Raw genomic sequence first — 21,343 nt, 5'->3', positions numbered from 1 at the left:
GCGGGGTATTTCGTTGCCCTGTGCCACACCGCGGTAATGAGCAAGGAGGCATAGGAACTCCGCTTCGCTCTTTTATATTTCAGCAACCATGGTGTAGGCAGATTATTTTCATCAAAAGCACATGTTGCACGAGTGACGCCCCGGGCATCCATAAAAAAAAAACAGTGCTATCTACTGTTCAACATGTCTTCTAGCGGATGTGTGTGATAGCTCTATGACCCGGTGCCTTCCATCCGTCGGGCAGTCTATCGATACCACCAGACGCCTCTTTCTGGGAAGGATTCCTTTCTGCAATGATGCTTAGGTAGCCCATGCAAATTCTCTCGCCGCGCGATCTTCGGCTCTTCAGACTGCGCGTCGCAGGTTGTAGGGTCTTAGCAATCTCCTCTGTCGCTAGAAGAGTGTCGAAGGGTAGCATACATAGCTGCTGCACGTAGAGAAGACTTAATTGCTGGCCAGTTGATGCCGCAATATCGACGTTTATTCCATCCGTCTTTCAGACTCAATCAAATGCCCTAGCAAGCACTGGACCTCCTCCGATGAAAACATGTAAAAAATGGACTGTCATCAGACATTCTTTACTAGTTGCCGGAGAAAAGCCCACATTCAAAGTTATCTGAACCAAAATATCCTGAGAAAAACAAACGTGCAACACTGACACACCCACGAACTCACGAAAAAAAAGTAAACCAGCAATTTGGACACGCATAAACGAGCACTTTGGTCCACTTATAGAAAAAACGGCTAGGCGCGTCCGTATTCACATTTGACTTGTAACTCTTGTACTTGTTGTCAACACTAAACTTTTCTACGGTGAGGCGCTCCAACCGAGAAGGTGACTGTACTTGACGTCGCGCAGCCAGGCGACGGGACAGCTCTTCATTTGTGCGGTGAATTTCACGCCTCCGATAGAGCATTGTACTTCCTTTTTTGCCCACACATTGGAAGACCTCTCACCTACTGGCGCTTGTATGCCATCTCTAGGTAGCTCAGTTCTCGGCTAATTAATCAGAAGTACTAACACCATCTATACTCTCCCTTGCCTAGCGCCTTTCTGGCTCGTTGGCATGTGTGGCACGACGGCTCAAAAATGCGCCACGCTCTTAAGACATTCAGGCCTTTAGTACTCTAATAATAACTTGTGGTTTATTCTCCTAATTCTAAAGTGAGACGACCATGAATTGCTGTGTGAAAGTTTTTTTTTTAATTGGTTTTGGGGGAAAAGAAATGGCGCAGTGTCTGCCTCATATATCGTTGGACACCGGAACCGCGCCGTAAGGGAAGGGATAAAGGAGGGAGTGAAAGAAGAAAGGAAGAATGAGGTGCCGTAGTGGAGGGCTCCGGAAAAATTTCGACCACCTGGATATCTTTAACGTGCACTAACATCGCACAGCACACGGGCGCCTTAGCGTTTTTCCTCCATAAAAACACAGCCGCCGCGGTCGGGTTCGAACCCGTAAACTCCGGATGGGTGAAAGTCGCAGTAAGTCTTCTCGGTACTGCTGGAGAACGCTTATAGTTGGCCTCGCTCCACTCCCGCTTACCCTTGTATTTATAAGCGATACAGCACACCGCTTCTGTCCTGGAAATAAATAGTCTTCTCTACTACCTTACTGATTCTGTGGCCCTCTCTAATCGCCTGAGTGGCTGCGTTCCTTGCCTGCGCAGTAGTTACTTATTCTCTTCTCCCAGCTGCGAGTGTCGTGAAATCGCTTTACAGGGGTGCGCGCGAGGGTGCTGTCAAGCTCTTCATCGTTTCAGAGTTAGTGAAGCTAACACTTGTGCCTCGTTAGTGCAATTTTCTGAGCTGCGTTTAACTATTTCCGCCACGGTTATAACTGCAGTTTTCTCCAAACTGCAATTTTCTGGCGAGAGCTGCGTAGTCAGTACTCGCTACCTTTGAGCGTGTTAAGGTCTGTACAGCACTGTCTCCGAAAATGAGTCCCCTCTCTTGTAACAACATATCCAGTGTGTTTAAGAACAACAAAGATAGCATAGAGGTAGCTTCCTTGAAACTGCAGCTTGTGTTGCCGAAAGCGCCCTTGATCACCGCTTGGTCAGCTGGCAAACACACACTCTGTTCTTTCACTACCGGGCGGATCCACGCCAGGTAGTGAATTTCATCGTTTCAGCCAAGTCGCGCAGTACCTTGGACGGCTTCCCGTTCCCTGCTGGCTCATGCATGTAAGGTTCTAAATTGTTCCTTCTCTTATCCTGGTTCAAGAAATACGAGAACGTAACCTTTTCTTTTCGGCACTTGACTTCCATGGGACCTGGCTAATTACATCTGTAGCAAACGAGTTGCTTGCAAGCCTCAAGAACTCTTAGATTTTGCGTGTTCACATCTCTCTTCTCAGTGTCATTCTTTCTTTGAACTTTATCCGAGGACACCTTTCTTCTCTCGCAATTCTGCAGCTCGCGAAATGCCTCTCATCAAGGTTATTCGTATTAATTTTCAAATTAAAGACCCTTCAACATCTTCTATTGCTGCTAAGCAATCTGAAATTCACTGTCAGTTCAGAATCTTCGGTCGGAGACGTTGCTTTGCACTGTTTCATTATTCAATTGCTTCCCCGTCCTGGCAGACAGTTGTGAAACTACTTCATGAGAAACCGCTCAACTACGTCATCCGACTCATTGTAGAAAGCGTGCTCTTCAACCAGTTGACCAAGTTCACTTTCCCATTATAAGAATACTCCCAGTATCTCTAGTCCCTCAACTTTTCTGGCGCCTCGAAATCTTTGCCTGACGGCATCGGCGCTTAGTATTTACTCTCTTAGAAGGCAATTCTTTATTTCTTCGTAGTTATCCGCGTCCACGTTGATGAACTGCGCGGAAACACCCGCTGCCTAGCAGGGAAAAACCGTGGACAGCCTTTGAGATAAAGTCTCTGGCTTAAATGACAGCTTCTCACAAGTTCTTTCGACGTTCGCGAGAAACATGTCGATATCCCATGATATCCCATATTGATCATGTGCCTTAACATCTAGAGCTGTTCCTAATAGTAGGGAAGAGGTTACCACTTGCTGGGGACTTTTGCCGTGCCTCTCACTCAACTCGAGTTCTAATTTAGGTCCCCGGAGTTCAGACTGTCACTCTAGGCTTCCTCTTCGCTTTTGTAGTCTAAGTCGTGCTCTTCACTTTCGCGCTCACACCTGGCTTCCTGGTCATTCCACTCTTTCTGTCTGGGCTTCTCTTCTTCTTCTTTTTTTTTTTTTTGCTCGAAGACGCACCAACGTTCACTGTGCTCCTTTTTATCTGCTTCCAAATCATTAACTGCATATATAATCACGAGATTTCATGCCAAAGCCCTTGTATCGATCCCCAATTCTTTCTACTGGAGCGAAAATTCAAGCTTCTTCAACTTCTGAAGGTGCATGATCGTTCCAAGTGTCATCTGTGTCCAAAGCAAGTTGGTAAGACGACCAAACCTCCAGTATTTCAAAACTAGTTCTCAACCAGTTCTAAACTCTAACCCTTTCTTAAACCAAGTCAGTATCACAGGGAAAGCAAAGCACTCCCCACCACATGTGATCGATGTGTCGAGACTGCGGCTGTCTCGCTGGCCGATTATTGTTGGTGTTTTTAGCTTCAGATGCCACCCCTTATCGCCAGTTGTCGTGAGGCGCTCAGGCTAGCTCAAACCCGGGCTCTATTTTGTAGTGCGTCGCATTCTTTTGGTTAAGGAAGGACTGAATGATTGAAAAATTGGGAAAGCCAAAATAACAATGTTTTATGATACTTCTATGAAAACTTCTTTGCAGGAAAAGATTTAGGTGCATGAAGCCAAGAGCTAAGAGCTCATTGCGAACAGCGCCTGGATGAAACCTGTTCAAAGAGACCAGGACGTGTTTTCTCACTCAGTACCATCCCTAAAGCGCCGCAGGTCCAGCCCCTCAATCAGAACGATAGCGAATCAAGCACGGCATACCAGCTGAAGCAATAATGCACGGGCTTACACAGCACTGCTCCTGTAAGCGGAGTCGCTCATGGCCTTGAGTCACACCGTTTCTCACATCGCTCCTTTTTAAAACAGCGTGTGGCACTCGCGACGCCGCAGGCGTCAGCTCAAATTAACGGGCTTTCCGCTGTTGAACACGGCTTATAAAGGAAGCCTGTACTGCTTTATGGCCAAGACCTTTTCTTGAATCGAGCAGCCGCCTTTTATTCTGCCGGACAGTCTGTCGCTGTCGACGGGCGCCTCTCCTCGGGGATGATTCTTTCGTCCAATAATGCATGGAAAGACACCGCATACCCGTTCCCTGTGGTGCACAGCGCTTTTGGCCCATCTTCAGCAAGTCAGACAGTAGTAGTTTACTGTGGTGTCACAACATCCACCATGTGAATTCGGTTGAGGGAACGAAACCCCTGTACAGCGTTGAAGAAAGAAGAGTGCGATTCGTGTTGCAGGTGAAATGCCGAAGCACACCGACCTGGATGTGGTACCCTACTTTTCAAGACGGTAGCCATTAAATGGAACGTGATAGGGGTTCGAAAATTCGTCTCAATTGTAACGGTGGAGTCCTCCAAGGAACGCAGAAACCATAAATTTATACCCCTGTCAAACTAGCGACTTTAATGCCCTTTGAATCGATAGACATCTGATGCATCAAATGTCCTTCGGTCTTTTTCGGTGCTACGGAGTAAAATACAATGTCATTCACAAATGATAGCAATGGCGGTCAGTGGAAAAAAATTGGAATTAAGGGACATCAGCGCGCAGAAAAGGTGTCTGAAATTGTTGTGTTGTATTTCAAGAAAGAGTCAGAACATTTCTGTGCAATATTATTCGCCTCAAGTAATATTTCTGGCTATTCTGCAGCACTTTATCCAACAAATGTCAAGCCGAGTACGAAGTCGACAATACCACATAAGAACACCACGAGACACGAGCGCAACGCTCGTGTCTCGTGGAGTCCTTATGTGGTGTTGTCCCCTTGTCTTGATTGTATCGCTCCCCAGTCTCAGTATGTACGACCAACTCGCCCCCTACAAAGCTTTACAAAGTCGAATGCGATAAATGTAGGCAAACAACTAGGCTGACATGGTGCAGCGTGGCGACGTGCGGAGCGTGAAAATTATTTCCAACAGGTGAAGCGTTCAGTTGCAGGTCTAAGTACTTCCGAGCCAAACTTACATAGAACGCCAACCAACAGCAAACATTCAACCCACAATGACCGACGGTCGCGGGCGGGGCCATGCGTCAGTTCGGCCACCGCCGTGGGTTGCTCTGAGACCGAGAGCAATAGCTATCCACAATAACCTTTAGTGCTGATAGTTTCACGTCAAAATTAACATTTTTGTAGCGAAAGCTACATTGGCCTCGAAGTCGCAGTTGCGCGGTGCTCGCATTCCCATCGTGGTCGCACCGCACCACGTGACCAACCACGTGACTGGTCACGTGACCAACCGCGTGACTAACCACGTGACCAGCTATGGCGCCACTTCCTCGCAATCAAGATTAACGAAGGCTAATCAAGCTATGCCTTTCGCTACGTATATCCTGGTATAGCCGAGCTGAGCCACTGCTAATTTTTTAACAAAGCTGTTTAAATATAATTTTTTGTTTTGGCGGCGCGCCCATTATGTTTTGTGTCACTGCTGCGTATCTGTTGTCCAAAGTGAGCATTCGGTTTGAGATCAAATGCAAATGAGTTCCCCTAACTCATTTGATGGCTAATGTTATTCGAAGCTAATAACATTAACAGTTTCCGTGTAGCAGCCGAATAAGGACAGATGCTAATGTCACTCGATTCGAATAACATTAAATTTGCTTTTGTGACAGGGGTATTACACATATGCACAAATAGATTAGGGTGAATTATGGTTTTTCTTCGAATTATTTCAATATGATAACTAACACATACATGAATATTTTTTTTTTCAAGCCACGGCATCTATCGAGTCCGCTCCCCTCAAATGTAACTTCCCTGTAAGAAGTTAATATGATAGATAGTTTCTTGCTGTGAATGAGGAGTTATAAATGCTGTCGCAAAAAAATTTACATTACTGCAATTGTGAATAGTGAATACGTTGACAGAATGACATCCTAGGAAGACAAGGCAAGAAGGATTTGAGAAATGCAAAAGGAGTATCGTACTTCTGGTTGTGTACTTCAGATTCGTCGCGCCTTACCGATTAGTTCAGCAGTAGTCAAATCTTAGTTTCTTCAAATTTCAAAAAAAGAGACGAAAACATTTTACGATTAGGATTAATATATTGGCAGAGACAACGAGGTAAGAAAAATTAATGTACGCGTTGGAAACGATCAACCGGGTTTGACGATAGGACGAGGATTTACCCGACCACGGCTTAGCCCGACCACCCAATCACACACGAATCAAACTTGATTAGTCGTGATGTTTCATGTCCCGTCGTTTGAATTTAGCGTCTACAGCCAGCTCAGAAAGAACCCACGAGGCCTCTGGGGGCGCCACCACGCCCGCTAAATTTAGCGGCGGAACTCTGGAACCGCTGTACGTTTTGCCAGACCAGCGGCACCAGCCCAAGCACCACGACACACTTTACATAGCGAGACGAGGAGCTCCTTAAGCTGCCGCTTGAAAGGTTGAACGAGCAACATTTTATAGCAGTTGCCATTGGACTAAACGTTTTTGTAGGTGCGTCTTTACTGTAGACGTATAGTTTATTGAGAACGATAAGCTGCGTAGTTGACGGCGGGGCAGGTAGTTTTACTCCCACTTTGTCTCCATATCTGGTATCAGCCGCCACCGATTATACATTTTTGTGAATGTTGTCGACTTGCCCTTTTACGAGTGTATCGAGTATGCCGTACGTGTGATCACTTAAGTGTGATAAAAATCGAACATCGGCGCAAATAAGTGGGCCAACTTCCAAGCAGTATCTTGAACAGGAGTGAGGCTCATCTGAACAGCGATCATTCTGGCGGGAAAGACATACTGACTCACACATAGGCCAATTTCAATGGCGTCTTGAGCACGTGGCCCAAAATAGCACATTCACACGAAGATACAACTGATAGGACGAACAGCCCTTGCGAAAAATATGTAGTCTGGACGGTTTGATTCTGCGCCGTGTAGTGGGGACCACACTTCTGGCATTCTTGTTTTGAAAGGATGAGGACGCCAAGTATTTTAACCTTCGGAGGGCTTAGGATACTGAGAATGCAAGAGGAGTTAAGCTGCTTGGCTCAGAAGTAAGGTCTGTTAACTGTATACTTTTGAAACAGGGTGTATGCGTCCCCCGCACACGGAGTGGACAAAAATCGGTGAAATGAATTATCCTCAAACAACGAGCTATAAATGCGCTAATAGAGCCATTAAAGGTTTAGCTGCCCTAAAAACAAAATAAAATGATTTACTCCTAACTGAAATAATGAGAATAGCTCAAAAGTAGCATGGTAAATGTGGATATTGCACCGCGTGATAAAGTACATGACATGAGAAATTTCGCTTATTGCAGAAATAACAGTGAGGTAGCCGTCACTCCATTACAAGTGCACGCCGACCAAATGTCATACATAACGTTATCGCCATTACTTTCCGGTACTAAATGCGCTAGTCGGACGACTTTGAGAAAGGAAGTCCAATGAGGCTGTTATGCTGACTTCAGTATCTCGCCTAAATGAGAAGCCGATTTTCTATACGCTCCAAACGCTCTCACCGTTTTCCGCTGCTAACACTGATAGCTACAGATACATTGCAACATGAATCAGTTTTTCTTCACTCCTTATTTTTTATATATATACTGCATTTAGTGAAGATTTTGAACATAGAAAATGACAACAGCCGTTATCTCTATAGTCCTGGCTTGTTCCTCAAACCTGAACTTGCTCGATTACCTGCATTCATACCCCATTATAAGCTACAAGTGGCCGCAGATCGCCCACCGTTTCGACACATCAAGAGCGTTGAGATTTCGCGCCCCAGTGTGCTTGCTCACGTCATTTCACCTTCAAATATGTGGGCGACTAGAAATCCTGACACGGCTCTCTTACACCAGCAGCTGTCACTCTAACAACTCCCATTAGGCCTTCGTCATCCCGGGCGTGGCACAGGAATAAACACCGCGCGGGGCTTGTCGTCGTCTTCGTGTCGCGGCGTTCTCGGACACCCTGTAAGAAGGAGGCATGCATAGGAAAAAAGCGACTGCGAAGCCCAGCACCGTCGTCGTCTTTGTCCCGAGCCTAGAAACACGCTTCCTCCGGCGACTAATGGCCGGGGCCGCGAAGCGGGAGAGTGGCTTTACGGCGGCGACGCTTTCGTGACCGTCGGCGCAGGAACGGGCCTTAGCCCAAGCGAGGAACGCGTACGAAGCCATCGATCACGTTCGCGGGGACCTTTTTTACGCGCATATATTGTATTCGGAGCAGCAGGCACCAGGAGACTGGGGTGTGTGCATGTGTGTCGGGAAGGACGCACTATACGGACTATGCATCTCATCGACGTAGACGCCCCAACCAGCTTCATAATTTCTTTGCGTCCTTTCTCTACGAATTTCCGTGACTTGGCCTGAGCGCGGGCGATCTCGGCTTGAATTAGCTTCAGCGTCGAGTCCCAAAATGAGATGGCGTCTTAGCGACCCGCACGCACATACACGAAATTAGTTTAACTAAAGGAGAAAGGAAAAGCGAAAATAGAAAGAAATACTTTCTACTTTGTCCTCTTGTTTCTATTAGACTCCAATTCTTCCTTTCTCGTTCGCGCTCTCTTAAGGAACACGTTATATTTGTGCGCGAAGAGTAACCCCACGGAAATTGCTATGACGTGCGCAAGTATTGAGCCCACGTGCGGTAATGCTAATCAGTGGTGATGTACTCGCTGCATACGTGCGACAACGTACGTGCTGGTGAATATGCTAATGCTTAAAGGCTGAAAAATTTGTTCGCTGCTTTTTTACCGAACATCGCCATCGATCATTTGTGTCTTAGTCCTCGCACTATCCTACTGTTTACGTCCATCCACATTATTATTATAACCACAACTCATGCACGCATCTCCTGCATATGCTTTACGGCTCATCATTCAGCTAGTCCACTTCTCATTGAAGATTCTCATCGTTCCGTCTCTCTGAGTGACACTCCCATTGTGTTTTTTTTTTCTGTGAGATTTAATGGGATATCAGAAATAAAAGGGCGGCGGCGAGCATCACTCTTCTCTTGAGTGTACTATCTGAATGGCGAAACCAAATGTTTGTCTTGTCGTGTCCCAAATGATGCCACTTATGGGTGCTTAGTGTCAATAACCGCAATGGTGAGGAAACCTTAGTAAGGACGGACTCTCACAAAAGAATCACAATATAAACTGATGATCTCCTCTCATCCCTGAGACATTTCACTTCATTGCAATAATTTCTTGGTACAACCTGCGCAATCCTTAAAACATCCTCTTTACGCTCCAAGCTTTGACGTCTGCGATGCCTCTTTGTTTACAGGCAGCTTTGATTAGCTAAATGTGCCTAGAAAGCTATACTATACTGTATTTGTTCCGAGCGACAAGGGCTTTTGTTGGCACCGTGTTGGTACGCCAAGTTCACTGCTCCGATGCCACAACAATACTGAAATACTGCAGTGTGAAAAGTTTTTCATGCAATTTTGCACTGCAAGTCATAAAACCATTGTGAGAACTGAGGTACATAAGGAAATTAACGAAAAAAAAAAACATAATATTTTAAACTCAAACTTTTCGGGTGCCCGATGGCACAGGTTCTTTGATGACTTCAGCCCCGGCGCAGGACGTCACGTACCATTTGCTTCGGCGATGTATACGCTCTTACTGCCTCACAGAAATAAAATATCAGGTCTATCGATTCGAAAAGCATATTGAAGCAAAACCACACTTTGTTCGTTTTTCATTACCTTGCGCTAGTGCCGAGGCTGAACAAGAGCTGGTTTGAAACTCGTAACTGGATTGCAACTCTGCTTTTAAAGCGTGAGAACAATGAATGCTTCATCGGGGAAAAAAAAGCGTCGTCGGTCTTAAAATGTGCCCATTGGCTGAAAGGAAGTGACGTTACCAGACAGGATACTTCCCATTGACTGGAAGGAAGTGACGTGAGCAAAGCGGATCATTTCCATCGCCTGGAGGGAAGTGACCCCTTATAAAAATGGTCTATAGACAGTCAATAGACTTGTTATACACTCTACTACCTTCGTATAGATATTTATTTTAGTCTACTCTTAGCCTAGAGACTGTCTGTAGACAAAAAATATACTAAACGTGTATGGCCATAAATTTATAGATAGTCTATATATACACCGTCTAAACATTTGTATTTGCTATTGACTGTTCTCTAGGGTTCGTCTATAGAGAGTCTATAGCATTTATAGACAGAAGTTTATGGACAGTCTATAGACTGTCTAAAGAAGTTTTAGTAAAGGACGTCACATCTGGTAAGGGCATCAACCGCTTCTAAAGCTATCTCACTGACAATACACAGGGTAACCGGGTGCCCCTGTAAATATTTAGTTATATTCTTTCAAGGCTGTAACGGGAGCAGTCGGAAGCATTGAAATTAAATTTACATATTTAATTCATGCTCTTCAAAGTGCCATTACAATGCCTGTTCGTGAAGAGCTAGGGAAGTTCGAAATGAGAAGTTGCCTTCATTCATAAGGTTTGATTTATTGTATTAAGACGCGCGAGCGTGGTGTTAGCCATGCGCTTATGGAGCTTCTACCACTAGAAATGCCGTTCAACGATCATCAGGTAAGAAAAGGAAAAACGAATAGACCTCGGACCTTTGCGAAAATACCACTATCGACCTTTTGCTACCGAAACGAGCCATGGGTCCGCAAGCGCTACCATTTGCGTAAATGGATTAACGATGCTTCGTGAGCTCACCTCAGGCATGAAAGTATAAGGGTGGATAACATAGCTAGTTGGCCCATACTTCTGGTTTGGATGCAGTAGAATCAAAAGGACGGGACGCAGAAAGGAACACACAAAACAAGGACAAAGCTGCCTGCTTTGTGCGTTTCTTTCTGCATCCCGTTCTTTTGATTCTGCTTCATTCAAGCCTGATATGACGATAGAAGTTGAGAACAATGCTTTACTCTCAGCACTTTACCGCTAAAAGCTCAAAAAAGGCTCACACTTCAGGTTGAAGCTGGCTTGCTCCATCGTGTGATCCTTTGTTCCCTTTATTTTTTCTTTGTTTCCTCTTCCTACGCACCAAGTCTGAATATTCGCTTTTAAATCTTCCTTCATGACGTCCAATTTTTTTTACAGTTGCCTCCTCCGTAGACTTTAGCTACCAATATATGATGTTCGGCTACAACAGTAACTAACCTGTAACAACTAACAAACATAACATTGTTATTATTTCTGGAAACCCGAAGAGAGTGAATAGCAAAAAAAAAAGAATGTTTCAGCACAATTTAGTCAATAGAATGGAATTTTATCTATACTGACAAAGAGCAGCTAATGTGCAGGCTCTGTGAGAAGCGAAAAATAGTGGAACAACGTTTTTCTTCTTGCGTCTAGGTTATATAGTAACCGCTTCTGAAGACAAAAACAGCGAAACAAGGTCTGCTTTCATCGGCTTGAACCAGACTTTCTCCTTCTTTTCCTTTCCCTCACTAGCACTTCCGAATAAGTTTGTGATTGTTTTGGGGTTTATATGCTTAACTGTGCCGCTATTCTTTGGGTGCAGTGAAAAGATAATGGAATGATTTGCTCCTTTCAATTTGCTGCTTGTATGCCATGGCACACACCTTTGTTGATTACCCTGTAAGAACAATTAAATACCAACGTCCAGCTTAGACAACAAAAAATAGAGTGTCTGGTGTAACATTGTGTATTCAGAAGCATTCACAGGGCCGAATTGTGTACGTGCGCTGGCAAACATTCATAAATACGCTGCCGAGCCTTTCGCATAATAAGGTTAAATTCCTCCTCGTTCTCACATGAAGCGACATGACACCTCGAGACTACGACCCCTACGATGCAGAGATAGGCAGGCTCCCTCTCATAGAATTTACGTCGGACCATACAAAAATATACATAAAACATCTACACTTCCTCCTCCCCGCAGTGGGAAGTAGGGGTTGGGGGGGGGGGGGGGGTCTTTTTTGTGCTGCCCCACAAATGAGAAGTTGTTTGTGCAAGGGACCGGAGGAGAGTGGTCCCTCCTGTTTTCCTTGATCACGCCGATTTCTCAGAGCAGTCCGATTGGAAGCTCCCCAGGCCAAGCGGGAATTACACCTGTGCCAAGAGAGAGGACGGCGTCAGGTTACCGAACACTTCACATCCCCGACTGCCGGTCCTGGGAGAGCCCGAGCAATCAGGTCCGCGGAAAGACTGCCGTGTTTGTTTAGCGCTGCCTCTTCGTCCGGGACTGAAAGCACCCAAGACGTACCTGTTGTGTCTTAATGTACGTGTTATTGGTCGCACAAACATTCAGAAAGTTACGCCGTCAAAACTACCTCGAGCAGATGATTATATTGCAAAAGGCTTAGTATGTTACACCATATTGCATTCTCGTAACTCTCCTTTGACCTCATGTCTCGTGTTAGCGTGGTGGTATAGTTGCCATCTTGATTCACTGCCTTAACTGAGAGGTATTTTAAAGGGCTAAACTTGAAATTCGAGCGTTTTCTACATACGAAGTTGTGTCGAGAGGTCAATGTCAAGCTACAAATGCATTTCTTTAATGAGCGCACATTTAGTAGCCTTTTTCTTTATTACGCACGATAAATCTTTTACTTATTCTAAAGAAACCTCGGGTAGTACTCCATAAGTTGTCGATTTTTAAATGGCCATTTACACGCCCGTCTGGTCATCTGCCACTGGTCGCTAAGATAGACCCGCGGCTTTTAAGCGCCTGTGGATAGTGACCCTGCCAGTGGGTGGTTGTCGACCGGACCTCAGCACTGGCTGGCATTGACTGCGATATGCAGCCACTGGTGAGGTGCATCGTAACGCTCTGTCAACACGAGGCGACTGGACATGACCCCTGGCTGCCATTGGCAACGATGTGCTGCCAACAGTAAGGTGCGATCCCCTTCCACCCAATGGCTGGGTCGCTTTCCACGCACACTTGAAAGCCGCAGGTATATCTGAGTGGCCAATAACCACGAACCAGATGGACGCGAAATAATGATTTAAAAAAAAACAGCTTATAGAATACAGCCCCTGATAAGCGAATGTGATTACTCACACCACGAAACTGGAAATCACATGCTTTTTTGTGATGTCTCTAGAAAAAAAAATCAAGTAACCGCGTGTACCAAATCTGGCAATAACAGATACTATACGCAATAGCTTATTAACTCTGTTTATGCAAGTGTCCAATGGCGGGTAAGGCCTGCAGGGCAAAGAAACAATAACGGGTGGTCCCTCAGTATGACGCAGTGCGCCTAAGACAAGGAAAAAGCAGCAGGCGGTTGCAAAGAGTCATGCAGGCGGGTGTGGTACGATAATTTGAAGGGAGTATGCTGCAGCTGGCGCAAGAAAGGGTTAATTAGAAGCCATGACAATGGGAGATTCATATTTTATGCAATGAACATAGACATATCATGATGAGGCGTGTGGTGTCCGACCTCGTAAGCCATTACAGAGCGTTATAGGCCAGACAACGCAGTCAGCGTCAACTAAGACTTGACGTCTTTCAAGCGTGACTCTGCACATCACGCTTGCAGACTGGCTTGAGCGGGCGTCGCAACCACCGTCAACATATCGGCCTGCCGGAGCAATGGTGTCGTCGCTCCTTGCCAGCAGCTGATTTCGTTCACTCAACCCAGGATTGAGTGCAGCACAATAGTGGCGCGCGAATGCGCTAGTCTAGTGATTTTTGTTTGGTATTTCGCAGGCTTTCTTTGGAGCTCGGAAAAAAGATACACGTCAGGCTTTTTTTTATCGCAAATAAATGGAATGGTGGTTTCTGAAGGTGCTCTCCAGCTTTGATATTTACATCTGCTGTCTAAAGTCAATATTTACGCGTTTAGAAAAATTATCTTAATTACTACTTAATTAATAGCAATACAAGAAATTTCCTATGATGGGCAAGCCGGTTGGTAGATGTATGTAAGCGGTTTCCTTGGCCTTCCTCAAATATCTTATATTTTAACCCTTGGCTAAAGTTAGCCTGGACTCCCTGTATACGGCTTAGCAAGTCTACCTCTTGCACCAGAGCAGATGCGGCTCCTAGGCTAGAATTACGGAACCTATCTTTAAATGTATCACCACAAAGCATCAACATGAAAAATCACACTTCTTTCGCACTGAAAGGTTGAAAATGAAAGTTGAATTTTGTTGCGAATGCACTTTGTGAAATGAGCAAAGCCTATCCGGGGGTTCCTGCTCTCCTGCGCAGTAAACACTTTCTTTAGTGCTCGATTAAATGATGTACAAAGATACCCTGTGTAACAAACTGAAGTTTTGAATCATCTTGCAGCTTAAAGGAAGAAACATTTGAGATGAAACAAAATACACCTCTCTTGTTATACTTTTCTCTTCGTACATTACGATTGTGCTTGCAGTAGATATCTCCAAACCATTAGAGAAAATGACTGTTCCGTACGTAGAAAATGTCCATGCTTTTCTTAGATTACGGCTCTAGACTAAGATCGGCCGTTTATCATTATCGTTTCATAGTTCGACTGCTTATGGCCTCTCTTCTTAATTTTATTTGTATGTTAGAAAAACGATTATAAAATGTTTTTCGTTGGCTATTTCTTAGCAGAAGGTTACTGCGTGCCGTACTTTTGCGTTTCTTTGAGCCAGCATTTCCTTTCGGCCATGCGCCTGGGTCATAATTCTTACATAGGTCCTTTTCATTTTTGCTGCGCATTTGGGGGTTATATAACCATCGTAAAAACCTTAAGCTGGGGCTTTGATTTTGACCTTACTTTTTCAGACGCAAATGGTTTGGTTGCATTGCTTTTCACTCGTCCTCGAAAGTTCAGTAGTCCAGAAGCATCAGAAAAAGCAATTTCAATGCGCTTCTTTTTAAGTGCGCATCAGGCCGTAAAGCTGCACCTAAGCTGAATCCCAAAACTTCTCTCGTAAAAAAAAAAAAAACAGAAACCATAACAAACTTCGGTTAAAAACTTCTAATAGTCGATTTAAGGTTTGACGCTGGCACAATGACTTTTTCAGTACTGTGAATTTCAAAACATTAAACCTCTGGGCAGATGTCATTGCAAAGAGATTAATCGAAGTGGTTAACTGAACTTGTAGCTGATTTATAGCAGTAGTTAAGTTTTTTAAAAGCACAGCAAGTGGTTTACGGCCCCTGGATTGTGTGAGCGTTGGTAAGTAAGGAATATTAAGAGCGTTAAACTTCCTAAGGATTGTTTGTTTTATGCCGTAGACAAGAAATAAAATAAAGAAACACCGTTCGAACTTTAGCAGAAGGATTAAAAGCTGCGCGACCGACATATGTGCACCAATGCAGAAATATGCTAAGGCGATATCAGCCATTGGTGTCAGTGGTGCGAGAGTTCAAAGTTCCGGATGTGCCCTTTACCCATTATTCATTTCCATATCTGTTTGCCTTAATGTCCTGACGTTTTTGGTATACGAACAGCCGTTAAGATATCAAAAAACGTAATAAACACCGGTTTGAGATTACGCACAACTTACTGAATCGTTCACACTCAGCCCGAAGTGAGACGATAAAAAAGGCCGCCCTCTGCTGCTCTGTCAGTCACCCTCGATAATAAATTCTGCCGCGAAGCTGTCAAGGAATGAACAACCCAGACTCTCTCCCAGAAGCCGTGTGCGTGCCACAGCTTTTCTTTCTGTTTCCATTTGGGTCAAAAAAGCCTTAAATACGTAAAGATCTCTTGCAGAGTTTTTCTTACTTTTCTCCAGAATAAAGCGAACTTGAGATGAGTTTTTATCTTTCTAGAGGGAAGTACGCTAGCGGGCACAATAAAAGAAAAAGATCTGACTGGAAGGTAAAGTTTTCTCAAACAAATTTCCCCGGAACATTTGGGTTCGAACGTTTGCTGCTGACTTGGTTTTCCAGTCCTTTAATCTTTGACGTCTTGGAGGGCTGCTTTTCAAGTTTATTTTACTGCACTTCACCGCGCTGGCATCGTTTATCCTGCCTTCCACCCAGTGTTAATCTCTCTTTTGATGTGCTGTGCAGCGGCGGCCAGCATGCAGCTAAGCAAACAAAATGCTCAACCATGCAAGTGTTCAGCGCGCGGCGCTTCCTGCCGTGGACCATCCATAGCCGCGGTGCGGGCCTGACGCGAATTGAAACCGATAAATGCAAAAAGTGTCCTGTGCAACACAGTGTTTTTTTTTCTTTTCAAACTAGGAAGGCCATCCGGGTACTGAATCTACAAGTTTCTTTAATATTTATTCTCGGCTTTTACATCGGTATAAAATGTCCGAGCGACCTCCACGCATTTGGGCTACTAAGCGCAAACCGCCGAGTCCGCAAACCCATGTGTACCTGTATGTACCTTTAACGAAATTTCGCTTGCTATTCTCGCTTTCGCTTGAACTTCATTTCCTTTTGTGCAAACATCACTGTAAAGCTTCCCTTAAGGGTCAGGGCAAACTTTGTGCGAACTTCGTGGCCTGCGTTTTGTTTCTTCTAGAGAGGCTTTTAATTTTTTTTATACATTCTTCCTGAGAAAGCGGGGCTAGAGGCAGAGAAATGCGGCATTCAAAAGCGGTTTTCAAACAAACGCCCCGGCAGTGAAGCGAGGCACTTGTTCCAGATGCTTTCGTGCAGATACATCCAGGGGAGGTCACGCTAGGATGCCCTTTTTTTCCACGGGAACAGTGCGGCCCTTAGGATTTTTTCCTGGTGGTATTCTGATCTTTCTTTTGTCCGGAGCCTTTGTTCCAGCTAGAATTTTGTTGGTGTTACCTGAGGACTTCGACTTTTCCAAAGTTTGGATACAAAGAGGCCTTCAATGCTGCCCCGACGCCAGAAGAAAAATGTTTAAAGAACAAAAAAAAACAGCTCTTGAGGTCTGTGAACTGCTTCGACGCGCTGAACTAGCGATTTGAATAACTTTATACGTCCCATACGTGACAAGCATTGGACACACTCGGAGCTGCAGTAAAAAGCGGGGAAGTTACGGCGTTCAGTTTCGGCAAGTATCTTAGTTAAAAGAATGCAAACTGTGGCCTGAACTTAGGCATAATAGTTCTACAGTGTTCAACAATCTTGATCATGCAAAAAAAGCCTCTTGGGCTCACATCGTTGTGTCTGCATTGCGACGTTCTAAGATTGGCGTCAAGAGGATAAATTTTTTTATTATGAATTCTGAACTTATTCTCTGATTTCAAAGTCTTTTACTTGAGTAGTGCATTCACAATCTTTCTTCTATAATATCATATCTACCTCGCCTGCATGCGTGATAAACAAGGCTTAAAAGATAAAAAGAGGTTGTTGCTGAGGCTGCCTGCGTTCCAAGAGATTTTGCTAAATTCATCCACCTATCGAAATGAGCATGCCTTGTACATTCTGAAGACAGAGGATTTCAATGTGCGTAAGAATTTTGATTGTTTTCTTGTACCATGGCACTCTAGCTAAGTTGTCCTTCGGCGAACAACGCGAACAGCGTAACGCAGACTAAACAGTTAACCTACACATAATTGTCCTGAGATAACGAGCTTTTAATGCAGAAGATGGTTTATGGGGGTTTAACGTCCCAAAGCTACTCAGGCTGTAAGAGACGCCTTACATCGCACAGCAGCCAAGCACCATAATCACTGAGCCACCGCGGCAGCCCACGAGATGCTTCATGTACCAGCAGCTGAAATGAGACAATTTATTTTCTATATTTTCTCGATGATTATGCAGAGGTTCTAGCACCGTGACGAATGTCTTGCTCATTCTTTGGAAAACTGGGCAAAAGAGACCGAGTAAGACATCTAAAGTGAAAAGATATCCTTAAAATGCGGCGTGCACTTCAGCACACTCAAAAAATGTTGTCATTAAACCGATGCAGAAAATTTTCTGGGAGATAGATTGAAGATGCTATATTTGTCTAACTAGTTAGAAATACCTTTTAAAACATTCATTCGATATTTGTCCGGCAGCTGACTGCTCTGAGTGGCTCTTCTGGGCTATAATATTTGTGTGCAACCTTGGAGGCAACAGAAGTTTAGAAGACATGATGAGTTGCTGGTGTGTAAGCGTCATGAATTATGTAAAGTTTACTTTGTTGCCGTAAGTACTGTGCAGCTGTCATTCCGTGCTCTGCGCTTTTCTTAACATTAATATATATACATAAAACATTCAAAGATCGAACTGAATCTGCATAAACATCTTTTTAAAATATACAAAGAAACTGCTGGGACAAAATATGCACGCCGTGATGCAAAGCAGGCTTTGCTCTATTGCACCCGACGCTACACTTCAAGCATAAAGAAAATATTCTGCCCACGCAACTTGTTCCTTCTCCACCGCGAAGCATGCAGCTAATCATTCCCGAAGAACGAAAAAATATGGCTCAACCTGCGAGAGCTTGTTCGCACTCGTTTCTTTCATGTATTCGTTATTTCCATGCAGTTAATGGGTTCTCTTTTGTTTTTACTATAGAAAGCAACTTGATAAACCAACATGAGCTATTGGATAGCGGGCAGCAGCTTTAAAGTATTATTTGCCTGTGTTGACAAAGAGCAAACAGCAGAAACAAGGCTAAAACGTGCTTCTTTTATTTTTCTATCTATTGCAGAAAGCTTCATTGTGCAAGGGATGTAAATGAAGGTGAATATTCATATTGCGAATAAACTAAAAAGAGGAGTAAAAAAATTACCGAAAGTGGTGATCGAAAGGCGGGAGTCTTGATCGCAGATGTGGGTCGACTGAGTATAGAAATTTGTAGTGATGTGTCGGCAACCTCCACAGCCAAACACTGAACGCAGCGTTTACAAACGCCTTGCGATACCGTTTCCGTCAAACGAACAGTCCGCTCTGTGACAACTGCGGCTCGATTGAATCTGTGAAACATATTTTGCTTGGGTGCCTTGCCTATACTGACGAGCGTGCGTACTATGAACAGTGCCTCCAACAATGGACAGTGTTTTAGGCCCCTTGGTCTGCCTTAGGCAACACAGACATTAAAATGAACTTTTTTTTGCCTACTTAAAAGATATTGGACATCTCGAAAAGCTCTAATTTCATCTAGTGTGTTGCTCTCCTGCATTTTTCTCGCAAAACTTTGTTAGGCCAGTTCTCAGACTTTGCACCTCACCATTTCATATGTTACATAGTTTCCCGCCGAGGCCACTTAGTAGACATTCAATGGCCACATTTTCTGTTCTCCGCCCCCACCCCTCCCCATTTTTTATTTCTCTAATTTAACTTTTCCCGCACTCTTCTCTTTCCGTCTTTGCCTCCCAAATTTCCTTCCCCACGCAGAGTAGCATGCCAGGGATTTTTAAGCGTCGTCTAAATTCTCTGCTTTTTTATTAAAGGTTTTCTCTCTCTTTCTTTACTGAAAGTGGTCCTAAACGGCTGATTTCAAAGTAGAGCGTTCTTTGAGGCGCTTCCTTTCCCTGTGGCAGCATTTGGCACTGTCGGTTGGAACTCACGATAAACGAAGCAGTATATGGGCACCACAAAAACTGCTGTATTACCTGGACAGCATATCTGAGAAATTGTATAATGAGATATTTTCTTATGTTTCTCTAAATTTGTCTAACATCTGGTTTGTGGGTTATCTTAAATTAGACATACATATTTCGGTTAAGTTTCAAAGCGAATCAAGCAAATAATGAAGCGACGAGGTAGCTCTTTGCTCGGAGCTCGCTGTATATTCCTACCGCTTGGGTTCATCGAAAGCGGCATTGAAAGATAGGCATTCGGGAGTTTTTTTCTTTTTATACGTTAGTCTGCTCGTGTGTGCAAATGGCCGTACTCACCTTAGCACTACGTGGACCACAGCATGACAGTCGGGGCCTACTTTCTCGAAAGAAGCTCGCAGCCACATTATACTTTGGCGGCGCCAAAGAAGGCGAAATGCATACAGTGAAGGCCTTTCTCTCATTGCACGCTCTGTTCGTTTCTAATTTAAAACCACCCGACCTAAATTAAAACATGCGTTCTACAACAACGCAGCAGCAGACCTCAGTCGATAGCTGTACGTTACAAAAAAGGTACAGAAAATAAAAGCGCTCCCTGTACATTAACGTACTGGAGTACAAGTTTACAATGGGAGCGATGAGTGAGTGGTTCTGTGCCTAGAGAGCGTAGTGTTTCTGTACAGTGCTTCTGTACGTAGTTAGCGCACGGAGTGCTTGCGTTTCGCTTAACTGTGATGGTGTATCACAGTTAGGCACAACGCGAGCACTCCGTGCGCAGTAGTACACAAGGCAACACGCACTAAGGAAGATTTTTGAATATAAGAATGCTAAACTCTACAGGTACGCAGCAGGAGATCTGTGTAGCAGGCTTGAGTACAAAATACCACAGGTGTACTCAACGCGACTGCTGTGTGCACAGCTGTACTCAAAAGCACAAGTGCACAGCACAAGTACAAAATAGAGCACAGTGACGTTGAGTACAGGTAAACATGATCAGAGCACTCTGTGCGCAGCACTACACAACAGGACAAGAGCACCGCTAAGTTGCTGAGTACACGAGTGCTCAAAACGGCAGGAAAGCAGCAAAGGTTCTGACAAGAAGACTGATGTTTTCAACATGAGCCCACCGTATACAGCAGTACACATGAGTACAAGTAGCCAGAAGAAGAGCAGAGTAAACAAAAGCGCAGCTACACCCAACGCGAATGCATCGTGCAGAATAGAGGAACGTGCCAACGCACAGCATGAGTGCGAATACACGGAGTTCTCGACAGTACAAGCACACGACAAGACATCCATTAAAACACTCGGGTTACTAGCCAGAAACGCGATGTTATTAATTATCCAAGTAATTTCCTATGTCTGAGCAAATCCTATCCTGCCTGCTCTGTTTGCAGCCTCGATCGTGTACACGGCGGTAGCCGGTGGCAAAGTGGCGCTGCCGTGCGACATCAGTCCTCCGTCTCCGGATGACTCGGTGACGCTGGTGCTGTGGTACAAGGACGAGAGCCTGGCGCCCATCTTCACTCTGGACTCGCGGCGGGCGCACGTGGACCAGGCGCGCCAGTCTCCGGCACCGGGCCTCGAACGGCGCCTACTCTTCGACATGGGCCACTCGCCTGCGCACCTACAGATTGACCCCGTGCGGGATGGCGACGCCGGCGAGTACCGCTGTCGAGTGGATTTCCGGAAAGCTCGCTCCATCAACACCGTCATCAAACTCAAAGTTATAGGTAAGTTGCGTTTTGAATTGGTGAGGCAGAGCCTTTAGGGTATATATTGCCACACTGCTGAGGCTCTGCCGGCGCCACCATGTGGCCGAACTGTTTGACTTGGCGTGCTGCCTGGCGCACTTTTCATAT

At 44.8% G+C, this 21,343-nt stretch overlaps 1 protein-coding gene across 1 annotated transcript in view; it reads left to right on the top strand.

Moving 5' to 3' along the window:
- Nucleotides 1-21,343, top strand: part of LOC144093809 (protein turtle homolog A-like) — a 208,636-nt gene that overhangs the window by 71,089 nt on the left and 116,204 nt on the right. The window contains exon 2 of the mRNA XM_077627515.1: nt 20,879-21,214. Coding sequence (XP_077483641.1) covers nt 20,879-21,214 — 336 coding nt within the window. The remainder of the gene's footprint in view (nt 1-20,878; nt 21,215-21,343) is intronic.

This window comes from Amblyomma americanum, chromosome 6, assembly GCF_052857255.1.
Source record: "Amblyomma americanum isolate KBUSLIRL-KWMA chromosome 6, ASM5285725v1, whole genome shotgun sequence".
NCBI lineage: Eukaryota > Metazoa > Arthropoda > Arachnida > Ixodida > Ixodidae > Amblyomma > Amblyomma americanum.
Note: the sequence above shows the minus strand (reverse complement) of the source record. Positions and strands in the feature narration are given on the sequence as shown.